This window comes from Salmo trutta, chromosome 10 (genome assembly GCF_901001165.1).
Source record: "Salmo trutta chromosome 10, fSalTru1.1, whole genome shotgun sequence".
Classification (NCBI taxonomy): domain Eukaryota; kingdom Metazoa; phylum Chordata; class Actinopteri; order Salmoniformes; family Salmonidae; genus Salmo; species Salmo trutta.
Window position 1 is genome coordinate 36,131,675 of NC_042966.1, and position 21,565 is coordinate 36,153,239.

At 45.0% G+C, this 21,565-nt stretch overlaps 1 protein-coding gene across 7 annotated transcripts in view; it reads right to left on the reverse strand.

Annotated features, from left to right (window-relative positions):
* Positions 1-21,565, reverse strand: part of LOC115201668 (caskin-2) — a 91,312-nt gene that overhangs the window by 48,857 nt on the left and 20,890 nt on the right. For 6 of the 7 annotated variants that reach the window (XM_029765487.1, XM_029765488.1, XM_029765483.1 and 3 more), the window contains one exon: positions 2,835-2,886. In XM_029765487.1, the coding sequence (XP_029621347.1) occupies positions 2,835-2,886 (52 nt within the window). Of the gene's footprint in view, positions 1-2,825; positions 2,887-21,565 lie in introns of all 7 variants that reach the window. The other variant, XM_029765489.1, reaches the window with a different exon arrangement.

The following is a 21,565-nucleotide window of genomic DNA, read 5'->3' on the forward strand; positions in this document are numbered from 1 at the left end:
CTGATCCAGCCCCAACCTTAAACCAAGGACCAGGTCCAAACACCTGGGAACAAACTGACCAAGGTGCATCCCAAATGGCACCCTAGTCCTCAATTTGTAAGTCGCTCTGGATAAGAGCGTCTGCTAAATGACTTAAATGTAATGTAAATGTTATATGGGCCCTGGTCAAAAGCAGTGCACTACACAGGCACACTACACAGGGTGCCATTTAAGATGCATGCCAAGAACAACAACCACCATAACAATTTAGCATCAACAAGCTGTCGAAAAAATAAAAAAATCAACTCATGATTGCAAGTAATATTTAAACTTAAGTATAGTAGGGTACCATGAAATGCTCTCGTGTGTGTGTGTGTGTGTGTGTGTGTCAGTGTACTGGTTGGCTGAATGACTGGAGCTATCCTTCTATAATAAACTCGGCAAAAAAAGAAACGTCCCTTTTTCAGGACCAGGTCTTTCAAAGATAATTTGTAAAAATCCAAATAACTTCACAGACCTTCATTGTAAAGGGTTTAAACACTGTTTAAACCATAAACAATTGATGAACATGCACCTGTGGAACAGTCGTTAAGACAATAACAGCTTACAGACGGTAGGCAATTAAGGTCACAGTTATGAAAACTTAGGACACTAAAGAGGCCTTTCTACTGACTCTGAAAAACACCAAAAGAAAGATGCCCAGGGTCCCTGCTCATCTGCGTGAACGTGCCTTAGGCATGCTGCAAGGAGGCATGAGGACTGCAGATGTGGCCAGGGCAATACATTTCAATGTCCGTACTGTGAGACGCCTAAGACAGCACTACAGGGAGACAGGACGGACAGCTGATCGTCCTCGCAGTGGCAGACCACGTGTAACAACACCTGCACAGGATTGGTACATCTGAACATCACACCTGCAGGACAGGTACAGGATGGCAACAACAACTGCCTGAGTTACACCAGGAATGCACAATCCCTCCATCAGTGCTCAGACTGTCCACAATAGGCTGAGAGAGGCTGGACTCGCTGGACCAGACAGGACTGGCAAAAAGTGCTCTTCACTGACGAGTCGCGGTTTTGTCTCACCAAGGGTGATGGTCGGATTCGCGTTTATCATCAAAGGAATGAGCGTTACACCGAGGCCTGTACTCTGGAGCGGGATTGATTTGGAGGTGGAGGGTCCATCATGGTCTGGGGCGATGTGTCACAGCATCATCGGACTGAGCTTGTTGTCATTGCAGGCAATCTCAACACTGTTTGTTACAGGGAAGACATCCTCCTCCCTCATGTGCTACCCTTCCTGCAGGCTCATCCTGACATGACCCTCCAGCATGACAATGCCAACAGCCATACTGCTCGTTCTGTGTGTGATTTCCTGCAAGACAGGAATGTCAGTGTTCTGCCATGGCCAGTGAAGAGCCAGGATCTCAATCCCATTGAGCACATCTGGGACCTGTTGGGTCAGAGGGTGAGGGTGAGGGCCATTCCCCCCAGAAAAGTCCGGGAACTTGCAGTTGCCTTGGTGGAAGAGTGGGGTAACATCTCACAGCAAGAACTGGCAAGTCTGGTCCAGTCCATGAGGAGGAGATGCACTGCAGTACTTAATGCAGCTGGTGGCCACACCAGATACTGACTGTTACTTTTGATTTTGACGCAGTTGACAGTGAGAGGACGTTTCTTTTTTTGCTGAGTTTATATGCCATTTAGCAGCCTCTTTTATCAAAGCGACTTACAGCGGAGTCACACGTCAATATATTTTACGTATGGGTGGTCGCGCAAATCAAACCCACCATCTCTACCAACTGAGCTACAGAGGACCACACACACCGTACACCACAGAATAAAGCTAGGATTATTTAATATCCTAAATTCTGCCATGGGGAGGTTTGTGCAGTGAATCTGTGATGGAGGGTGGGAATAGGGGCTCTCAAGTGGTGCAGCGGTCTAAGGCACTGCATCTCAGTGCTACAGGCGTCACCACAGACCGTGGTTCGATCCCGGGCTGTATCACAACCGGCAGTGATTGGGAGTCCCATAGGGCGGTGTATGATTGGCTCAGCGTCGTCCGGGTTCCGGGAGGGTTTGGCCTGGGGTAGGCCATCATAGTAAAATAAGAATTTGTTCTTAACTGACTTGCCTAGTTAAATAAAGGTTAAATAAATAAAACTAGGATCGAGTCATGTTCAGTCTGAGTGTGTAAGGCTGCATCCCAAATAGTACCCTATTCCTCTATGGTGTTGGTGAAAAGTAGTGCCCTATAAGGGCTAGGGTGCCATTTGGGAGTGTCTAACAGTATCTAACTGGTGATCTACAAATTGGAAGCTTCATTGTTTTGACCTGCCTAGTAATTAGTCAGATAAAAATCCATCCATATCAACCTTGTCTCATCTGTCTGTTTTCACTCCTTTAAATCCCCTGCCCCTCCTCCTATCTCTCTCCATGCTGAGTGAGTGTTGATTTAGGACGACTGGTCACTGTTTGTTCACCTCCCACTTCTTCCTTGTGGTCCCTAGGCATCACTGTCATCTATCATGCCCCCCTCTTGCTTAAAAAAAACATGCACGCACACGCACGCACACGCACACACACAGTGTCTGGTCTGTCTGTATACAGGTGTGACTGGGTGGTAAGTCTACAGTGAGAACCGACCACAACAGGCATCCAGAGTTAAAGATGAAGACCATGTCAAATCAAATCCAGTGTAGGAGTAACTTTTCCTCCACAGACATGGATTGCATTCCTCTGAGCCAAATAAGTGTAGAGAGAGGATAAACCTCAGCTATGCAAACACCAAAACACAAGTCCATCTAACTGACTCACACTCATTAGGAAACACACACACACACCTCTCTTACCCATCTGAGTCCTGATAGTTGATGTTGAGCCTCTTTGTGGAGCCCAGTAACTCTGAAAAACAAAGAGGGGGGGGTGAAGGGAGGGATGGAAGGAGGGAAGGGGGGTGAAGGGATGGATGGAAGGAGAGAGGGAAGGAGGGAGGGAAGGAGAGAGGGAAGGAGGTGAAGGAAGGGATGGAAGGAAGGAGGGAAGGAGGGAGGGGGAGATGGAAAAAGGAATTGGTGACATTTGTCTTTTCAACAGAACGCCTAGTGATCTTCCATCACGGCTGGGTCTCTGGGTTTTCACAGCAAGAGCTCACATGTTCCTCTCTTTCTTCATCACTCGTTCCTGAAATAACATGTCAGAATGGCTGGAGGTTGCTCCCACTCTCTTCTCGCAAATGACACAATTCTAGCAGCTGACTGAAAACAAAAAATGTTTTTTATTCCATGCAAGCAATTCCCCCGATGAGAATGGAAAACCCCACCTGAACCAGACTCATCCTTAGCTTGCTCCAGATCGGTGGCTTAAGCGAACTCCTGTCCGCTCTTCTGCCAATCACATACGGATAGTCAGAGGAATTGAATGGCTAAAGCACATATCTTGGACAAGGCTACATGTCCTAATAGCTGACTTACCCCACAGCAGCCACTTGCCCCATGTTTTCTCCTCTCTGACTTCCCTGTAGCCAATCATTTTGTTACGTTATCCTTATTCATTAATTCAAATCAATCAATCCATCCAGTCCTACCTCCACTCTCCTACACCCATTCCCTACGTTCTACCCCTCAGCTCCAGGGTCCTTTCCAGGCTCAGCCACCCCATCTAAAGCCTTTCTCCCTGGGCAGTGACGCCTCTGCTAGCCCTGCTCTCAGATCCCAGCTCCAGCCTCACTGAGCCCCAACACAGCCTCTCGTTCAGCAGGGACCATTCTTCCAACTCTGGCCTACTGGCTTCTCTCTCTCACTGGGCCATGCACAAGAATGTGTACACACACACCAGAGTGTGAATGTTGTGAACAGTAGAAGAGATTGATCCTCAGACAGATCTCTTGGCATTGGTTTCAATCAAAGAAACAGAGAACTTCTATTCTATTCCTACTGAATATTAACAGTGAATTCCTCCTCAATATCAACTCTGTCAATGTGGCTACTGTCTCACCAACTGCTTTTGACCCATGATATAAAAAGGGACACTTCAGGATTTTGGCAATCTTCCCCAGAGTCGGATGAACTCGTGGATACCATTTTTCTATGTGTCTGTGTGCAGACTCTGGGGAAGTACTGTACATCCCCAAGTATCCCTTTAAACCCAACCAAAAGTTATCATATTTCTTCATGGCAGTTTGAATGAGGTGTGTCATATAAGCCAGCCATTCACATGATGATTTCATGTTTCTACAGTGACAGGATAGTTCCACTCACACTGGGCGCGAGTACACACACACACACACACACACACACACACACACTAGGCAGCTTGCCAAGAGGGGCCTAAACCGCCCCAATGACAGCGAGAGAACAGAGCCTCTAAGAGTTCTAGTTAGAACATGAGCCAACATTCCAGACATAGAATCTCTCTTCCTTTCTTCTTCTTTCGCTGGAAACAGTTGCTTCCTTCTCAATAAAAAGGTGGAGGGCTCTGGCTGGCATCACAGTACAGTAAATTACTGCATCTTCAACAGTGTGTGTGTGTGTGTCAGTCTCCCCTTACAGCGCGTCACACCCAACATCATCATCTGTAATGCAAAACCCTGCCTGCAAAAACACAAAACCACTCACCATGGCCTGCGGGTGTGTTCTACACTAGGAACTTCAGGGAAACACAATACCAACATCAAAAAGGTCTGTTGGATACACACAGGCTACAACAGGGCCATTGAGAGTTGGCACCAAGTACAAAAGCAGGTGAGGAAAACGAGACTGTAAAATCTAACCCAGTCAAGCCTCATTGGCCTTCAATCACCTCACCTAAAAGGCTGTGTGTGTGTGTGTGTGTTATGTTGGTGTAGCAGGAAGATGACTGGTTTCCAGTGTCTGTGTGAATGTTGTCTGGCTGTAAACATGTCACAGCACATAGTGACGTCAGGTTAGTATCATGGCCATGAAACAAAACACCAAGCAGATGTATCTTCTTTAGGAAAACAGCTCTAATGTTGGAAACAAACATCATTATGTTGTCATCCAGAGTCACATGTTTTTATTTTCCAACTTGTAGCACACAATATTTTACATACAGCAGGTTTTAAAAGGACAGTTAAACTGAAAAAAAACTATTGAAAAAAAGATGTCACAGCCCTAGCGGCAGGTGGCCTGGCGGCCTGGAGGCCTGGCGGCCGGTAGCCTGGCGATTGGGCCACTAACCGAAAGGTCGCTGGTTCAAATCCCTGACTCGACTAGGTAAAAAAAAAAAAAAAATGTATGTTCCCTTAAGCAAGGCACTTTACCCTAATTGCTCCTGTAAATCCCTCTGAAGAAGATAGTATGCTCAATGAATGAAAACCTGAAAGTTTATTCATGGTTCCTTTCACATTGATTTCCATGCTAGGTTATGTGGTCGACTACAGGTGTGTTGCTAGTCACAATAACATACAGTTCCAGTCATGGGTTTGGACACATTCCAGGGTTGTTCTTTCATTTTACTATTTTCTACATTGTAGAATAATAGTGAAGACATCAACACAATGAAACAACACATGGAATCATGTGTTAAACCGTCTTGAAGGAGTTGGCACAAACAGTATGCTGAGCACTTGTTGGCTGCTTTTCCCCCCTTGTCTTATTCAACACTTCTGGTGTTACAGCCTGAATTCAAAATAAAAACAATTCTCATCCATCTACCCACAATACCTCATAATGATAATGAAAAAATATGTTTTTAGAAATTTTTGCAAATTTATTGAAAATTAAATACAGAAATATCTTGTTTTCATAAGGGCTCAGGGGTTGAGTACTTATCTATTTTACATGACTAAGAATACAGATATCTTAAAAATAAAACGTGCCTCACAATCTCGTCATAGTATTTCTGTGCATTCAAATTTCCATCGATAAAATGCAATTGGGTTCGTTGTCTGTAGCTTATTCCTGTCCATACCATAACCCCACTGCCACCATGGGTACTCTGTTCACAACGTTGACTTCAGCAAACTGCTCGCCCACACGACGCCATACACATGGTATGCGGTTTTGAGGCCGGTTGGACGTACTGCCAAATTCTCTAAAACAACGTTGGAGGCGGCTTATGGTAGAGAAATTAACATTCAATTATCTGGTAACAGCTCTGGTAGACATTCCTGCAGTCAGCATGCCAATTGCACACTCCCTCAAAACTTGAGACATCTGTGGCATTGTGTTGTGTGACAAAACTGCACATTTAAGAGTGGCCTTTTACTGACCCCAGCACAAGGGGCACCTGTGTAATGATCAGCTTCTTGATATGCCACACCAGTCAGGTGGACGGATTATCTTGGCAAAGGAGAAAAGCTCACTAACATGGATAAACAAATTTGTTCACACAATTTGAGAGAAATAAGGTTTTTGTGATTATGGACATCTTTTATTTTTATTTCAGCTCATAATTTTGTTCAGTGTAATAACTTTCTCTCCTTGTTTTTACCCATCTACCAATAGGTGCCCTTCTTTGCGAGGCATTGGAAAACCTCCATGGTCTTTGTGGTTGAATCTGTGTTTGAAATTCACTGCTCAACTGAGGGAACTTAAAGATAATTGCATGTGTGAGGTACAGAGATCAAGCAGATTCAAAAATCACGTTAAACACTATTATTGTACACAGAGTGAGTCCATGCAACTAAATGTGTGACTTGAGCACATTTTTTTAGGCTTGCCACAATAAAGGGATTGAATACTTACTAAGTCAATACTTTTCATTTTTTATGAATTTGTAAACATTTCTAAAACATAATTCCACTTTGACATTGTGGGGCATTGTGTGTAGGCCAGTGACATACCATATCAATTTAACCAAAATGTTAAATTCAGGCTGTATCACAACAAAATGTGGAAAAGTAAAGGGGTTTGAATACTTTCTGAAGGCACTGTAAGTCATTGAAATGTCATGGCAGAAAGAGAGAGGAAAAAATGCCGTGAAATGTCAAAAAACTGAAGCATTGCCTGTTCTCCATCCATCTTTCTATTAAGACCAGCAGTATTCATAGCTAGTGTTTTAATAAAGACTTACTGGATAAACATCAGATATAAACACCATCCAACTCTGTAGAAACATCATGTCCGTATCTGGGGTAGCAACACTCATCTGCAGCTCACGTCGTCCTGCTTTGCCTGGCTGCGTTTTGATAGGTGAATAAATGAAACGTTTTAAGTCTGACACTGACAAGCAGATCAGATCGACTGAGAGCAGGTGGGGAAAGGTGAATGTAATTAAATATAAGGACGACGTGAGCTGCAGATGAGTGTTGCTACCCCAGATACGGACATGATGTTTCTACAGAGTTGGATGGTGTTTATATCTGATGTTTATCCAGTAAGTCTTTATTAAAACACTAGCAATGAGTCCCAAATGGCACCCTACTTTTGACCAGAGTCCTAGCGGGAAGGGTAGGGTGCCATTTGGGACATATTCCAGAACATACCGTCAGCAAGCCCAGATGTTTGTAGTTTATATTCACAGACACAGTCAAGGTATGCAAAGTATGACATCTTTATTTAATTTGAACTTTCAGTTCATTTCCACTTGAAGGTGAAAAGGTCAAGTAGGGTTGTGGTGGTGGCATCCTAAGACCTCGACATAACTAAATCTGTATTCAAACATGCCTTGTCCTTACTTGTGAGAATGTGCATGTACTGTAGCTAATCTAAACAAAAGTAGGCTACTGCTGCTAGTTACAAGTAGCTACTAAACTAGCCTATATACAATATATGCATAGTGTACAAAATATTAGGAACACCTGCTCTTTCCATGACAGACTGGCCAGGTGAATCAAAGTGAAAACTATGATCTCTTATTGATGTCACCTGTTAAATCCACTTCAATCAGTGTAGATGTGAATGGGCAAGCCAAAAGATTTAAGTGCCTTTGAACAGGGTATGGTAGTAGGCGCCAGGCGCACCGGTTTGAGTGTGTCAAGAACTGCAACGCTGCTGGGTTTTTCACGCTCAACAGTTTCCAGTGTGTATCAAGAATGGTCCACCATCCAAAGGACATCCAGCCAACTTGACACAACTGTGGTAAGCATTGGCGTCAACATGGGCCAGCATCCCTGTGGAACGTTTTCGACACCTTGTGTCCATGCCCCGACGAACTGAGGCTGTTCTGAGGGCAAAAAGGGGTGCAACTCAATATTAGGAATGTGAGGTGTTCCTAATATTTTGTACACTCAGTGTATAGAGTGTAGCTTTAATAATGACACAGCCAGGGCAGGTGTTAGGACTAAGTTGCGCTGGGCTGGCTGGCATGACTGTGGGCAGATGGAGTCTCAGAGCTGGCTAGAAGCCTGGAAAAGTGAACAAATCCCTGTGGCTCTCTGGCAATGTGATTATAATGTAGCCTCAGCCTTATACAGTCCAGTTACAGTTCACTGCCTACCAACTACCAAGAGAGAGGCTGTTATAGCACCAACCATGTCTCAACCAAGGGGATAGGAGTGAATTAGTCTGACACAATATACAGTCAGACACGCTACTGGGACAATAAAGTGTCCTTTCAATAAGAAGATGGGAAGAACGAACAAGTGAACGAGAGAGAGAGAGAGAAAACAGCAAAACTTGCAGGGCCTAATTGTCATTCTGCCTCATTATCCTCCATTGATTAGCTAGAGTCATTATTAGGATAGAGTCCTCTGTCTGTCTGGGACTGGTTGTTCTGGGTCTGATCGATCGACATGAGTGTCACCATCGGGTCAAGGGTAACCAATGGAAACATAGAGCACCAGTATCCCAATAACGCTTTCAGTGCCACACAGACACTCCAACACTGACAATGATGGGAAGCAGGATACAATAGTGGTGTCACCAAAGTTTTTTTTCTTTCTGGAATTACTAGATTCTTTCGGTAGTAGGACATCTGTGAGCTAAATGGAGGTCTTAGTGAATGGAACTGAATGAAATGATCAGAACAGTTAGCACACATACAGTATTGTATTTCCTACGTAGAAATATAATCCTTGAGTATGTTTACATGCACACTATTAATTCAACATGAAACTGATTATGGCAGTACGCGGAGTTGGGAACTAGTCATGTAAACAATTTACTCTGCTCATCTTACAAAAATCAGCAAACGGTCAAAATTGAAGAAAGCACACTGATTAAAACCCCTGGTTTTCTGAGGAATCTTTCAAATGATTAGGACATGTAAACAGCTTGACCCGCGTTCCAGCGGTGTATCTGATCTCTCTCGTACGCGCGACTGAAAGTACGCACCTTAGAAATAATTTTCACATACAAACTTTAGAACGTCTGAACTCGGAATATAATAGGCTTTGCATAATTAACATGGTCACTGTGGCAACAACGTTTACTTTGATTGGTGGTCAAAGTCCCATCAGGAAGTCTGATCTCAGATGTGTCCATGGAAACAGGTTTATTAGGGAAATTGTTCTTCTTGCAAAGCATGTAAACGTTTTAAACAAATGTATTATATTAAATCTGACTATCCACAATAATGGTATTATTGCGTGCATGTGACTGTGCTCATTGATTACATCACTGTGATTTCCTAGCTTGTCCATCTAGTCCAGAACAGAGTAGCACTACGGAAAGAGGAATGCCCTTTAATGAACATTCACACGCTTCCTGAAGTCTAGACTTAACCTTAACCTGCTCCTGTTTCACCACTACATGACCCTGAGGCTGCCTTCCAAATGGCACCCTATCCCCTACATAGTACACGACCTGTAGGGACCCATAGGGCTCTGGTCAAAAGTTGTACACTATGTAGAAGACAGAGCCTCAGATATTTCCTATCAAAGCAAACAACCGATGACAATCTGGCTCTTCAACCAGTGAGCTAAGTAAAGTACATCAGTGTCACTGAAGAAAAATACAAGTATCCCATAAACTGGTGCAGACTCTGGAGCTGGTACTTTATCTACCTTGCCTGCGTGCCAAATGGCACCCTATTCCCTTTATAGTGCACTAGTTTTGACCAGGGACTAGGCTCTGGTCAAAGGTAGCGCACTGAGACGTAGCCCTTTACCTGCAGGCTTGTGCCTTTTACCTGCAGGCTTGTGCATATGGAGAAGGTGGAATGTAAGGCCAGTGGAGTGTTTTACGGTTTGTCTGCCTGCCCGCCCGCCCCTCTGCCTGCCTGCCTGCCTGCCCGCCCGCCCGCCCCTCTGCCTGCCTGCCTGCCCGCCCGCCCCTCTGCCTGCCTGCCTGCCCGCCCGCCCCTCTGCCTGCCTGCCTGCCCGCCCCTCTGCCTGCCTGCCTGCCCGCCCGCCCCTCTGCCTGCCTGCCTGCCTGCCCGCCCGCCCCTCTGCCTGCCTGCCTGCCCGCCCGCCCCTCTGCCTGCCTGCCTGCCCGCCCGCCCCTCTGCCTGCCTGCCTGCCCGCCCGCACCTCTGCCTGCCTGCCTGTCCGCCCGCCCGCCCCTCTGCCTGCCTGCCCGCCCCTCTGCCTGCCTGCCTGCCCGCCCGCACCTCTGCCTGCCTGCCTGTCCGCCCGCCCCTCTGCCTGCCTGCCCGCCCGCCCGCCCCTCTGCCTGCCTGCCAGCTTGCCCGCCCACCCCTCTGCCTGCCTGCCTGCCCGCCCGCCCCTCTGCCTGCCTGCCTGCCCGCCCGCCCCTCTGCCTGCCTGCCTGCCTGCCTGCCCGCCCGCCCCTCTGCCTGCCCGCCCGCCCACCCACCCCTCTGCCTGCCCACCCGCCCGCCCGCCCCTCTGTCTGCCTGCGTAAACAGAGAGACATAGTAGAAGACAGGAGAAGGGGGGAGCGGATGGATGGACGATGGATGGACGGGGGATCTGTTGATGCAGCTGGACTCTTCACAGCAACAGGCCTTAGGGACAATACATGTTTTTTTTCCCGATTACATGTTTGCACTTAAATAAGATGTCAGACTAAACTCATTTAGTCCTTCGTTAGTTGACGGAGGACATTTTCCCAAAATTCTTGCCACATGTTTAAATAGCCTACAGTATGAATTCTTCCATTTGGACAAGACAACCACTCTCGCTTATTTAGGAGACAATATATCACTAACATGTACAAGAAGCAACATTGGCTAGCTAGAGAATGAATAACCCAGCAATATGTAAATATAATAGGCTAATAATAATTATAAATCGGGGGGTTCGAGCCCTGAATGCTGAGTGGCTGACAGTTGTGGTATATACTAGTGGTATACGGTCTGATGACACAACATTTATTTATACTGCTCTAATTACGTTGATAACCAGTTTATAATAGCAATAAGGCACCTTTGGGGTTTGTGGTATATGGCCAATATACCACGGCTAAGAGCTGTATCCAGGCACTCTGCGATGTGCCTAAGAATATCCCTTAGCCGTGGTATATTGGCCATATACCACACCCCTCGAGCCTTATTGCTTAAATATAGGCTAATAATTAACTTCACCCAAAAATCACTTCTTGTATTATTCACCTCAGCCTTCAAATCATTGCTTATCACCCATTTAATCTCTAAAGGCCTGAGCACAGCCAGTAAACGCATCACTACTCCCTCTGGACCAATACATCTTTACTCTTACTGTGGTTATAGAAGTCAGCCTCTATAATAAAACCAAAATGATTCCTTCTTTCTGCATTCAACTCGAAGCCTGCAACGTCTACAAATATAATCATGTTACCAGGTACATTGGTTAATAATAGCTTAGCCTACAATCCACAAAAATAAGGCAAAAAAATTTAAATAAATACAAATTGACCATGCTTTTTCAAAGACATTAAATCCACTGCAAATTACCTCAATGGCAAAAACTACAGCTTTTTTATGCAATCTATCAAAGGACAGAACAATTACAGGAAAGGAGGTAGAGAGATGGACAAACGTAGATCACCGCTCGGACAAGTACACAGTTTACACTTTGGTCCACAAGCATGGGAAATAATCTAATCAAATGTTGTCACATGCGCCAAATACAACAGGTGTAGACTACACAATAACGAGGCTATATACAAGGAGTACCGGTACCGAGGCAAAGTGCTGGAGTACGAGGTAGTTGAAGTAATATGCACATGTAGGTAGGGGTAAAAGTGACAATCATACACATACTGTAAGCCACATCTTATGAGTTTAGAATTATTTCCTTTTGATTGGAGTAGTCAAAAGCAATGCACTATAAAAAGGGAATAGGGAGCCTTTTGGGACACAGACATTGTCCTCTCGCTGTCCTCTGCATGTCTCTGTGTATAGTTGCAGACAAGCAGCACAGGCTTTGTTCCAGCACAATAACTCCATTACCAGAAAAGACTTAATCATCTGAATAAAAGTGAAGGGAGAGAAAGAGAAGAGATTTAGAGTTCAAGGAGAGTTTATGTGTCTACCAAACTCGTTTGGCCTTGTCCTGGTTATTGTAGTTTGCGTGTCTGTTAGTTGGGTTGTTTTTCTGCAGTGTATCTGTAAACAAGTCTGGTGAAACAATGCTGTCTGAATTCTACCTCAGAACTATCATCATTCTGTACTGTGAGGGAGTTAGCTTACATGGGGCGGCAGGTAGCCTAGTGGTTAGAGCATTGGACTAGTAACCAAAAGGTTGCTAGATCGAATCCCTGAGCTGACAAGGTAAGAATCTGTCGTTCTGCCCCTGAACAAGGCAGTTAACCCACTGTTCCTAGGCTGTAAATAAGTTGTTCTTAACTGACTTGCCTAGTTAAATAAAGGTTAAATAAAAAAACATTCATGTGTAAACTGAAATAGCAATTATCCGTTTCATAACAAATTACAGATATCTATCTGCACAATAGCCCAAAATACAGTATAGACCTACTCCCTACTGACTGTAACCATGTTAATTGGCTCAAATCCTGAATTGGCAAAACAACACCCAGGCCAAGCCGTGTGTAGCTGTCTGAGGTCACCACTGACAGGAAGAATGTGAAAACACCTTGGTGATCTTACAAGATCAGCATTAACCCACCCGCCTGGTTATCTGAATGGAGCCAAACAGTAACGGTAGAGAGTCAATGTCACAAGCACATACACGCACATGCTCAACCATTAGTGGAAAAGTCATTACGTTCTCTAATTTGACCTAAAAGGCCAGAAACTGTACACTTTGTGTAATGAGGAAATTCACTCAGTGGCCCAAACTCTGAACTACTAGCTAGGCTAGTTCTCTTAAGTGTTACGCTTAATAGAACCTACTGACTTTATTGGTGAAGCCAATAAGAGGGAGAATCACCTATTATTGACCTTGTGAGATCGAGGTAACAGATAAGCCTGTGCCCAGGTAACCAGCTTGTCCTTAGCCATCTCTCCCCTCCCCCACCTAAATCATGACTAGACTACCCCACCCCCATCATCTCTGCTAAGGTAAAGTAGCCTAACCGCAACCTGGAACAATATATCTAAGCTGGGAAGAATGGATTCCCATCAATGTCTGCCTTAGTTCACTGTACCCTCCCCTTACACATTATGCGTCTAAGGTACTAGGGTAATAAGTACTAGGCCTCCCTCACAGTAAAGACCCCCATTGGAAATGACTGAGTGACTTCCATCTTAAGGGAGAAATTCAAAAGGCTTGGAGTGCGTCAAGCCTAATTTATAAATACGCAGAAGTGTGCAGCCCCCCAATTAGTTACTCAGCGCAACAACGCAGGACCGCCATTTTGCGTATCAGAACAAGACAAGAGCCTTTTAAAACATCCAGAACAGGGAACAGATGAAGGGTACTGGGGGTCACAATATAACCTCCATCTCTGAATCTAACATCCTGTCAGGAGAATCAGAGACTTCATGGGGCATAGCAGATCAAAGCAGATGCAGCTTCTAGACTACAAAAGCAGCTTCCTGCTGATTCTCATTAAAGTTACTACTGATATAGGCCTATTCCCTAAGGAGCACTTCTCACACACACACACACACACACACACACACACACACACACACACACACACACACACACACACACACACACACACACACACACACACACACACACACACTAAAGCCATTTTTGTCAGACAATAACATCCATCCATACATGCACAAACAATACCAAAATCACTGTATACCACTCCTACAGACAAGGTTTTCACTTCGTCTTTCCTCAGCCGTATCAAGCAGACAACTCATGACAACTGTTATAGGGCAAGTACAGGCAAGCCTGGATAAGTGTCTACAGCACCTGGGGCTACAGAAACACACTATATATACACACACACACACAAAAGTATGCCAAGACCCATTTAAAAATAGTGGATTCAGCTATTTCAGCCACACCCGTTGCTGACAGGTGTACACAATCGAGCCCACAGCCATGCGATCTCCATAGACAAACATACAAACAATTTATTTCACCTTTATTTAACCAGGTAGGCTAGTTGAGAACAAGTTCTCATTTACAACTGCGACCTGGCCAAGATAAACATGGAATAAACAATAAACAAGCCAATAACACAATAAACAAGTCAATGACACAGTAGAAAAAAAGAAAGTCTATATACAGTGTGTGCAAAATGCATGAGGTAGGCAATAAATAGACCATAGTAGCGAAGAATTAGAATTTAGCAGATTAACACTGGAGTGATAAATGAGCAGATGATGATGTGCAAGTAGAGATACTGGTGTGCAAAAGAGCAGAAAAGTAAATAAAAACAGTATGGGGATGAGGTAGGTAGATTGGGTGGGCTATTTACAGATGGACTATGTACAGCTGCAGCGATCAGTTAGCTGCTCAGAAAGCCAATGTTTAGAGTTTGTAAGGGAAATTTAAGTCTCCAGCGATTTTTGAAATTCTTGATTGTTGAAATGTTCCAGTCACTGGCAGCAGAGAACTGGAAGGAACGGCGACCAAATGAGGTGTTGGCCTTGGGGAGGATCAGTGAGATATACCTGCTGGAGCGCGTGCTACGGGTTGGTGTTGTTATCATGACCAGTGAGCTGAGATAAGGCGGAGATTTACCTAGCATAGACTTATAGATGACCTGGAGCCAGTGGGTCTGGCGATGAATATGTATCGAGGGCCAGCCGACTTGGAAACAAAACGGATGGCACTCTGATAGACTGCATCCAGTTTGCTGAGTAGAGTATTTGTAGATGACATCGCTGAAGTCAAGGATCGGTAGGATAGTCAGTTTTACTAGGGTAAGTTTGGCGGCGTGAGTGAAGGAGGCTTCGTTGCGAAATAGAAATCCGATTCTAGATTTGATTTTGGAGATGCTTAATATGAGTCTGGAAGGAGAGTTTACAGTCTAGCCAGACACTTAGGTATTTATAGTTGTCCACATATTCTAGGTCAGAACCGCCCAGGGTGGTGATGCTAGTCGGGCGGGCGGGTTGTGGGCAGCGAACGGTTGAAAAGCATGCATTTAGTTTTACTAGCGTTTAAGAGCAGTTGTAGGCCACGGAAGGAGTGTTGTATGGCATTGAAGCTCGTTTGGAGGTTAGTTAGCACAGTGTCCAAGGAAGGGCCAGATGTATACAGAATGGTGTCTTCTCCGTAGAGGTGGATCAGGGTATCACCTGCAGCAAGAGCGACATCATTGACATTGACAGAGAAAAGAGTCGGCCCGAGAATTGAACCCTGTGGTACCCCAATAGACTGCCAGAGGTCCGGACAACAGGCCCTCCAATTTGACACACTGAACTCTGTCTGCAAAGTAGTTGGTGAACCAGGCGAGGCAGTCATTAGAGAAACCAAGGCTATTGAGTCTGCCGATAAGAATACGGTGATTGACAGAGTCGAAAGCCTTGGCCAGGTCGATGAAGACGGCTGCACAGTACTGTCTCTTATCAATGGTGGTTATGATATCGTTTAGTACCTTGAGTGTGGCTGAGGTGCACCCGTGACTGGCTCGGAAACCGGATTGCACAGCGGAGAAGGTACGGTGGGATTCGAAATGGTCAGTGATCTGTTTATTAAGTTGGCTTTCAAAGACTTTAGAGAGGCAGGGCAGGATAGATATAGGTCTATAGCAGTTTGGTTCTAGAGTGTCACCCCCTTTGAAGAGGGGGATGACTGCAGCAGCTTTCCGATCTTTAGGGATCTCGGACGATACGAAAGAGAGATGGAACAGGCTAGTAAATAGGGGTTGCAACAATGGCGGCGGATAGTTTTAGAAAGAGAGGGTGCGGAATGTCTAGCCCAGCTGATTTGTACGGGTCCAGGTTTTGTAGCTATTTCAGAACATCTGGTATCTGGATTTGGGTGAAGGAGAAGCTGGGGAGGCTCGGGCGAGTAGCTGCGGGGGGGGGGGGGGGGGGGGGGGGGGGGGGGGGAGCTGTTGGCCGGGTTTGGAGTAGCCAGGAGGAAGGCATGGCCAGCCGTTGAGAAATGCTTATTGAAATTTTTGATTATCATGGATTTATCGGTGGTGACCATGTTACCTAACCTCAGTGCAGTGGGCAGCTGGGAGGAGGTGCTCTTGTTCTCCATGGACTTTACAGTGTCCCAAAACTTTTTGGAGTTAGAGCTACAGGATGCAGATTTCTGTTTGAAAAAGCTAGCCTTTGCTTTCGTGTATTGGTTCCTGACTTCCCTAAACAGTTGCATATCGCGGGGACTATTCGATGCCATTGCAGTCTGCCACAGGATGTTTTTGTGCTGGTCGAGGGCAGTCAGGTCTGGAGTGAACCAAGGGCTATATCTGTTCTTAGTTCTACATTTTTTGGTTCCTGACTTCCCTGAACAGTTGCATATCGCGGGGACTATTCGATGCCATTGCAGTCTGCCACAGGATGTTTTTGTGCTGGTCGAGGGCAGTCAGGTCTGGAGTGAACCAAGGGCTATATCTGTTCTTAGTTCTACATTTTTTGAAAGGGGCATGCTTATCTAGGAAATTACTTTTAAAGAACGACCAGGCATCCTCTACTGACGAGATGAGGTCAATATCCTTCCAGGATACCCGGCCAGGTTGCTCGCAGAAGTGTTTACGGGAGCGTTTTAAAGTGATGAGGGGTGGTCTATGAGGGTGCCCATGTTTACGGATTTAGGCTTGTACCTGGTGGGTTCCTTGATGATTTGTGTGAGATTGAGCATATTAAGCATAGTTAAGCATATCCCAGTTTAGGTCACCTAACAGAACGAACTCTGAAGCTAGATGGGGGGCGATCAATTCACATATGGTGTCCAGGGCACAGCTGGGAGCGGGGGGGGGGTCAATAACAGACGGCAACAGTGAGAGACTTATTTCTGGAGAGATACATTTTTTAAATTAGAAGTTCGAACTTTTTGGGCATAGACCTGGAAAGTATGACAGAACTTTGCAGGCTATCTCTGCAGTAGATTGCAACTCCTCCCCCTTTGGCAGTTCTATCTTGCCGGAAAATGTTGTAGTTTGGTATGGAAATCTCAGCATTTTTGGTGGCCTTCCTAAGCCAGGATTCAGACACGGCAAGGACATCAGGGTTGGCAGAGCGCGCTAAAGCAGTGAGTAAAACAAACTTAGGGAGGAGGCTTCTGATGTTAACATGCATGAAACCAAGGCTTTTTCGATCACAGAAGTCAACAAATGAGAGTGCCTGGGGACACGCAGGGCCTGGGTTTACCTCCATATCACCCGAGGAACAGAGGAGGAGTAGGACAAGGGTACGGCTAAAGGCTATCAAAACTGGTCGTCTAGAGAATTGGGGACAGAGAATAAAAGGAGCAGATTTCTAGGCGTGGTAGACCAGATTCAGGGCATAATGGGCAGACAGGGGTATGGTGGGGTGCGGGTACAGGGGAGGTAAGCCCAGGCACTGAGTGATGATAAGAGAGGTTGCATCTCTGGACATGCTGGTTATAATGGGTAAGGTCACCGTATGTGTGGGAGGTGGGACAAAGGAGGTATCAGAGGTATGATGAGTGGAACTAGGGGCTCCATTGTAAACTAAAACAATGATAACTAACCTAAACAGTATACAAGGCATATTGACATTTGAGAGAGACATAAAGCGAGGCATAAAGCAATCACAGGTGTTGATTGGGAGAGCTAGCTAAGACAACAACGGGTAAGACAACAACAGCTAATCAGCTAAGACAACAACAACAGGTAAAATGGCAATGAATGGGCAGAGAGGGTCGGTTAACTACACACAGAGCCTGAGTTCGCGGCTGGGGCCGACAGATAAATAAACAGAATGGAGTACCATGATTAATGGACAGACCAGCAGGCATCAGCTATGTAGCCAAGTGATCATATGGTCCAGGGGACAGCAATAGATGGAACAGGGAAGACGCGGAGTAGTCGCTACTACGCTAGCGACACAGCGTTTAAAGTAAGCAGGCCGGGGCTAGTAGAAGCGTCTGCTACGACGTCTGACGGAGGCCGGTTGGAGGCACAGCGGACGGAGTATTCGTCGGCAGACCAGTCGTGGTGGTGTAGCGGGGCGCCGTGTCGACAAAAGATCCAAGCCAGATGGCAAAACAGGTATTGTAGTTGTAGTAATTTAGTTTGCTAGCCGGGAGATGCGCCTGGCTCACTGCTAACTGGTGCTAGCTTCGGGGCAGTTAGCCACTATAGCCACTCGGTAGCAGCGGTGATCCGGTGCCAAGGTCCAGAGCTTACGGCAAGGATCCGGTGGAGTAGTAGATTCTAGCCGTGTTTGGGTGGAGTCCGGGTGAACAACTGAGTAGGCCGGGAGGTGGCCTGGCCTGGCTCAGGGCTAGCTTCGGTACTGGGTCACTCGGTGGCAGCTAGCTAGCTGTGAAAATCAGGAGTAATGGTCCAGGGTTTACGGCAGGAATCCGGCGTTGTAGTGGAGAAACAGTCCGATATTGGTAGGCTGGCAAGTATTATCCAGGCTAAAAAAAGGGCTGGTATCTGTGCAGAAGGTAAAGGCCGCTAGCAGTGGCTAACAATGACTAAATAGCTTGTAGCTAATTAGCTGGTTAGCTTCTGATGACTAGGTGGTTCGGTTCCGTATCACATTGGGTGAGGCAGGTTACCGGAAGGTATAATTCATTTTAAAAATGGAACAGAGAATGAAAATAAAATTTAAATATATAGAAAAAAGGACGAAAAATACAAAAGGTACACAAGAGGACGAACAAAACACGTCTGCACTGCTACGCCATCTTGGATGAGAGGCAGTAGAATGGCAGTAGAATGGCCTTACTTCGGGAAATAAATGGTGTTTGACCAGATACAATGCTATTTCACAGTAAACAAATTGACAACAGACTTTCAGCACGCTTATAGGGAAGGACACTCAACAAGCACAGCACTTACACAAATGACTTGATGATTGGCTGAGAAAAATTGATGATAACATGATTGTGGGGGCTGTCTTGTTAGACTTCCATGCAGCTTTTGTAATTATCGATCATAATCTGCTGCTGGAAAAACTTGTGTTATGGCTTTACACCCCCTGCTATAATGTGGATAAACAGTTACTTGTCTAACAGAACACAGAGGGTATTCTTTAATAGAAGTCTCTCAAACATAATCCAGGTAGAATCAGGAATTCCCCAGGGTAGCTGTTTAGGTACCTTACCAGTGTGTATGTATGCGGATGACTCAACACTATACACGTCAGCTACTACAGCAACTGAAATGACTGCAACACTTAAAGAGCTGCAGTTGGTTTCGGAATGGGTAGCAAGGAATAAGTTAGTCCTAAATATTTCCAAAACAAAAAGCATTGTATTTGGGACAAATCATTCACTAAACCTCAACTACATCTCGTAATAAATAACGTAGAAATTGAGCAAGTTGAGGTGACTAAACTGCTTGGAGTAACCCTGGATTGTAAACTGTCATGGTCAAAACATATTGATACAACAGTAGCTAATATGGGGAGAAGTCTGTCAATAATAAAGCACTGCTCTACCTTCTTAACACTATCAACATGGCAAGTCCTACATGCCCTAGTTTTGTCGCACTTAGACTACTGTTCAGTAGTGTGGTCAGGTGCCACAAAGAGGGAAATTGCAGTTGGCTCAGAACAGGGCAGCATGGCTGGCCCTTAAAAGTACACGGAGAGCTAACATTAATGACATGCTTGTCAATCTCTCATGACTCAAAGTGAAAAAGAGATTGACTTCATCACTACTTGTTTTTAGGTGTCGACAAGCTGAATGTACCGAACTGTCTGTTTAAAATACATGCATACTAGTGATGCACCGATATGACATTTTTGGCCGATACCCAATATTTTCCTTGCCCCCCAAAAACGATACCGATAATTAAACTTTTAGCGGCCTTTTAAGCATTCTAGTACAGTTAAATAGTTAACACACACACACACACGGACGCAGCGGTCTAAGGCACAGTGCAAGAGGCGTCACTACAGTCCCTGGTTCGAATCCAGGCTGTATCACATCCGGCCGTGATTGTGAGTCCCATAGGGCGGCGCACAAATGGCCCAGCGTCACCCGGGTCGTCATTGTAAATAAGAATTTGTTCTTAATGGACTTGCCTAGTTAAATAAAGGTTACACACACAAACACCAAATAGTTATTTTGTTGGCATTTACATATGTCCCCATTACCAATAAAACATAATCAAAACCTATTTCTTTCACTTACTAGCTGTGCTGTTTCGTTGTTCATTTGCTCAGTCGTTTCATTCTCAACCAGGATTTCTATGGAACGCCGTTTGGGTCTTTGCATGTCAAAAAAAGATACGTCAAATAACACTATTTGACGTGTCAAATAAGCTTGTTGACCAATCAGGACCTGAATAGGACTGCACGTCACATAATAATTTAACGCGTTCATACATTTTTTACGTAGTTATTACACATTGATTACACTATCACTCGTATTTCATATGTCACAACAATTCATCGATACGTATAATATGATGCTGGTAAATTTGTCTCGTGCACCAACAGTGCTGGTCATAAAAAAACAGCTATCTAGCTCATGGATGCAAACAATGTTCTTCCCCAAAAACATAGCAAAACGACATAATATTGGCGTTATCTAAAATAACCCTAATTTATAAGACAGTTCTTATTTGATTAATGGTGGTCGGACCCATCTATGTGAAGCTAGCGACAATAAGGATTAGCCACAATTAGCCACAGACTTTGCGGTTAGCCTTCAAAATAAAAGCATGGCATAATTCTATTTTTATTCATTTGCATCACTGTCAATGACGTACTTTTATTTTGAAGGCAGACCGCAAATTCCACTATTGTGGCTAGCTTCACAACACATAACCCGGTCAAGCCGAGCCTCACTATCCAGATGAAGCTAGCTGGCTGCTTATAACGTTAGCTTTGGACAACAGGGTTAAGTAGCTGGCTGGCTATTTATTTTCATGAACTGAAGTTCAATTTCAATAAGCGAACAACAAGTGGCAACCTAGCTAACACTTACTCACAAGGATTCCTAAATCAATGCTAACAATAATGAAAATGACTGCAGTTTCTACTGGTCATTGTTTTCAGGCTGGTTGTATTGGTGCTAGTTAGGTACCAAGCTAAAGCTAGCTACCCCAGAAGTTGAGGTCAAACAAACAATGCTTTATTACCAACGCGGTATTTTAAACACATCGTTCGAGGGCGGTGTTTGCTTGAATGCAGACTTTTTTGTACAGCTTTGACAGTGCTACTGTATCTTTTTTGACACGCAAAGACCCAAACGGCGTTCCATAGTATGTATGTTGTGAAGCTAATAGCAGAGACGCTATTACTGTGTCAAATTACTGAAAAATAGAGC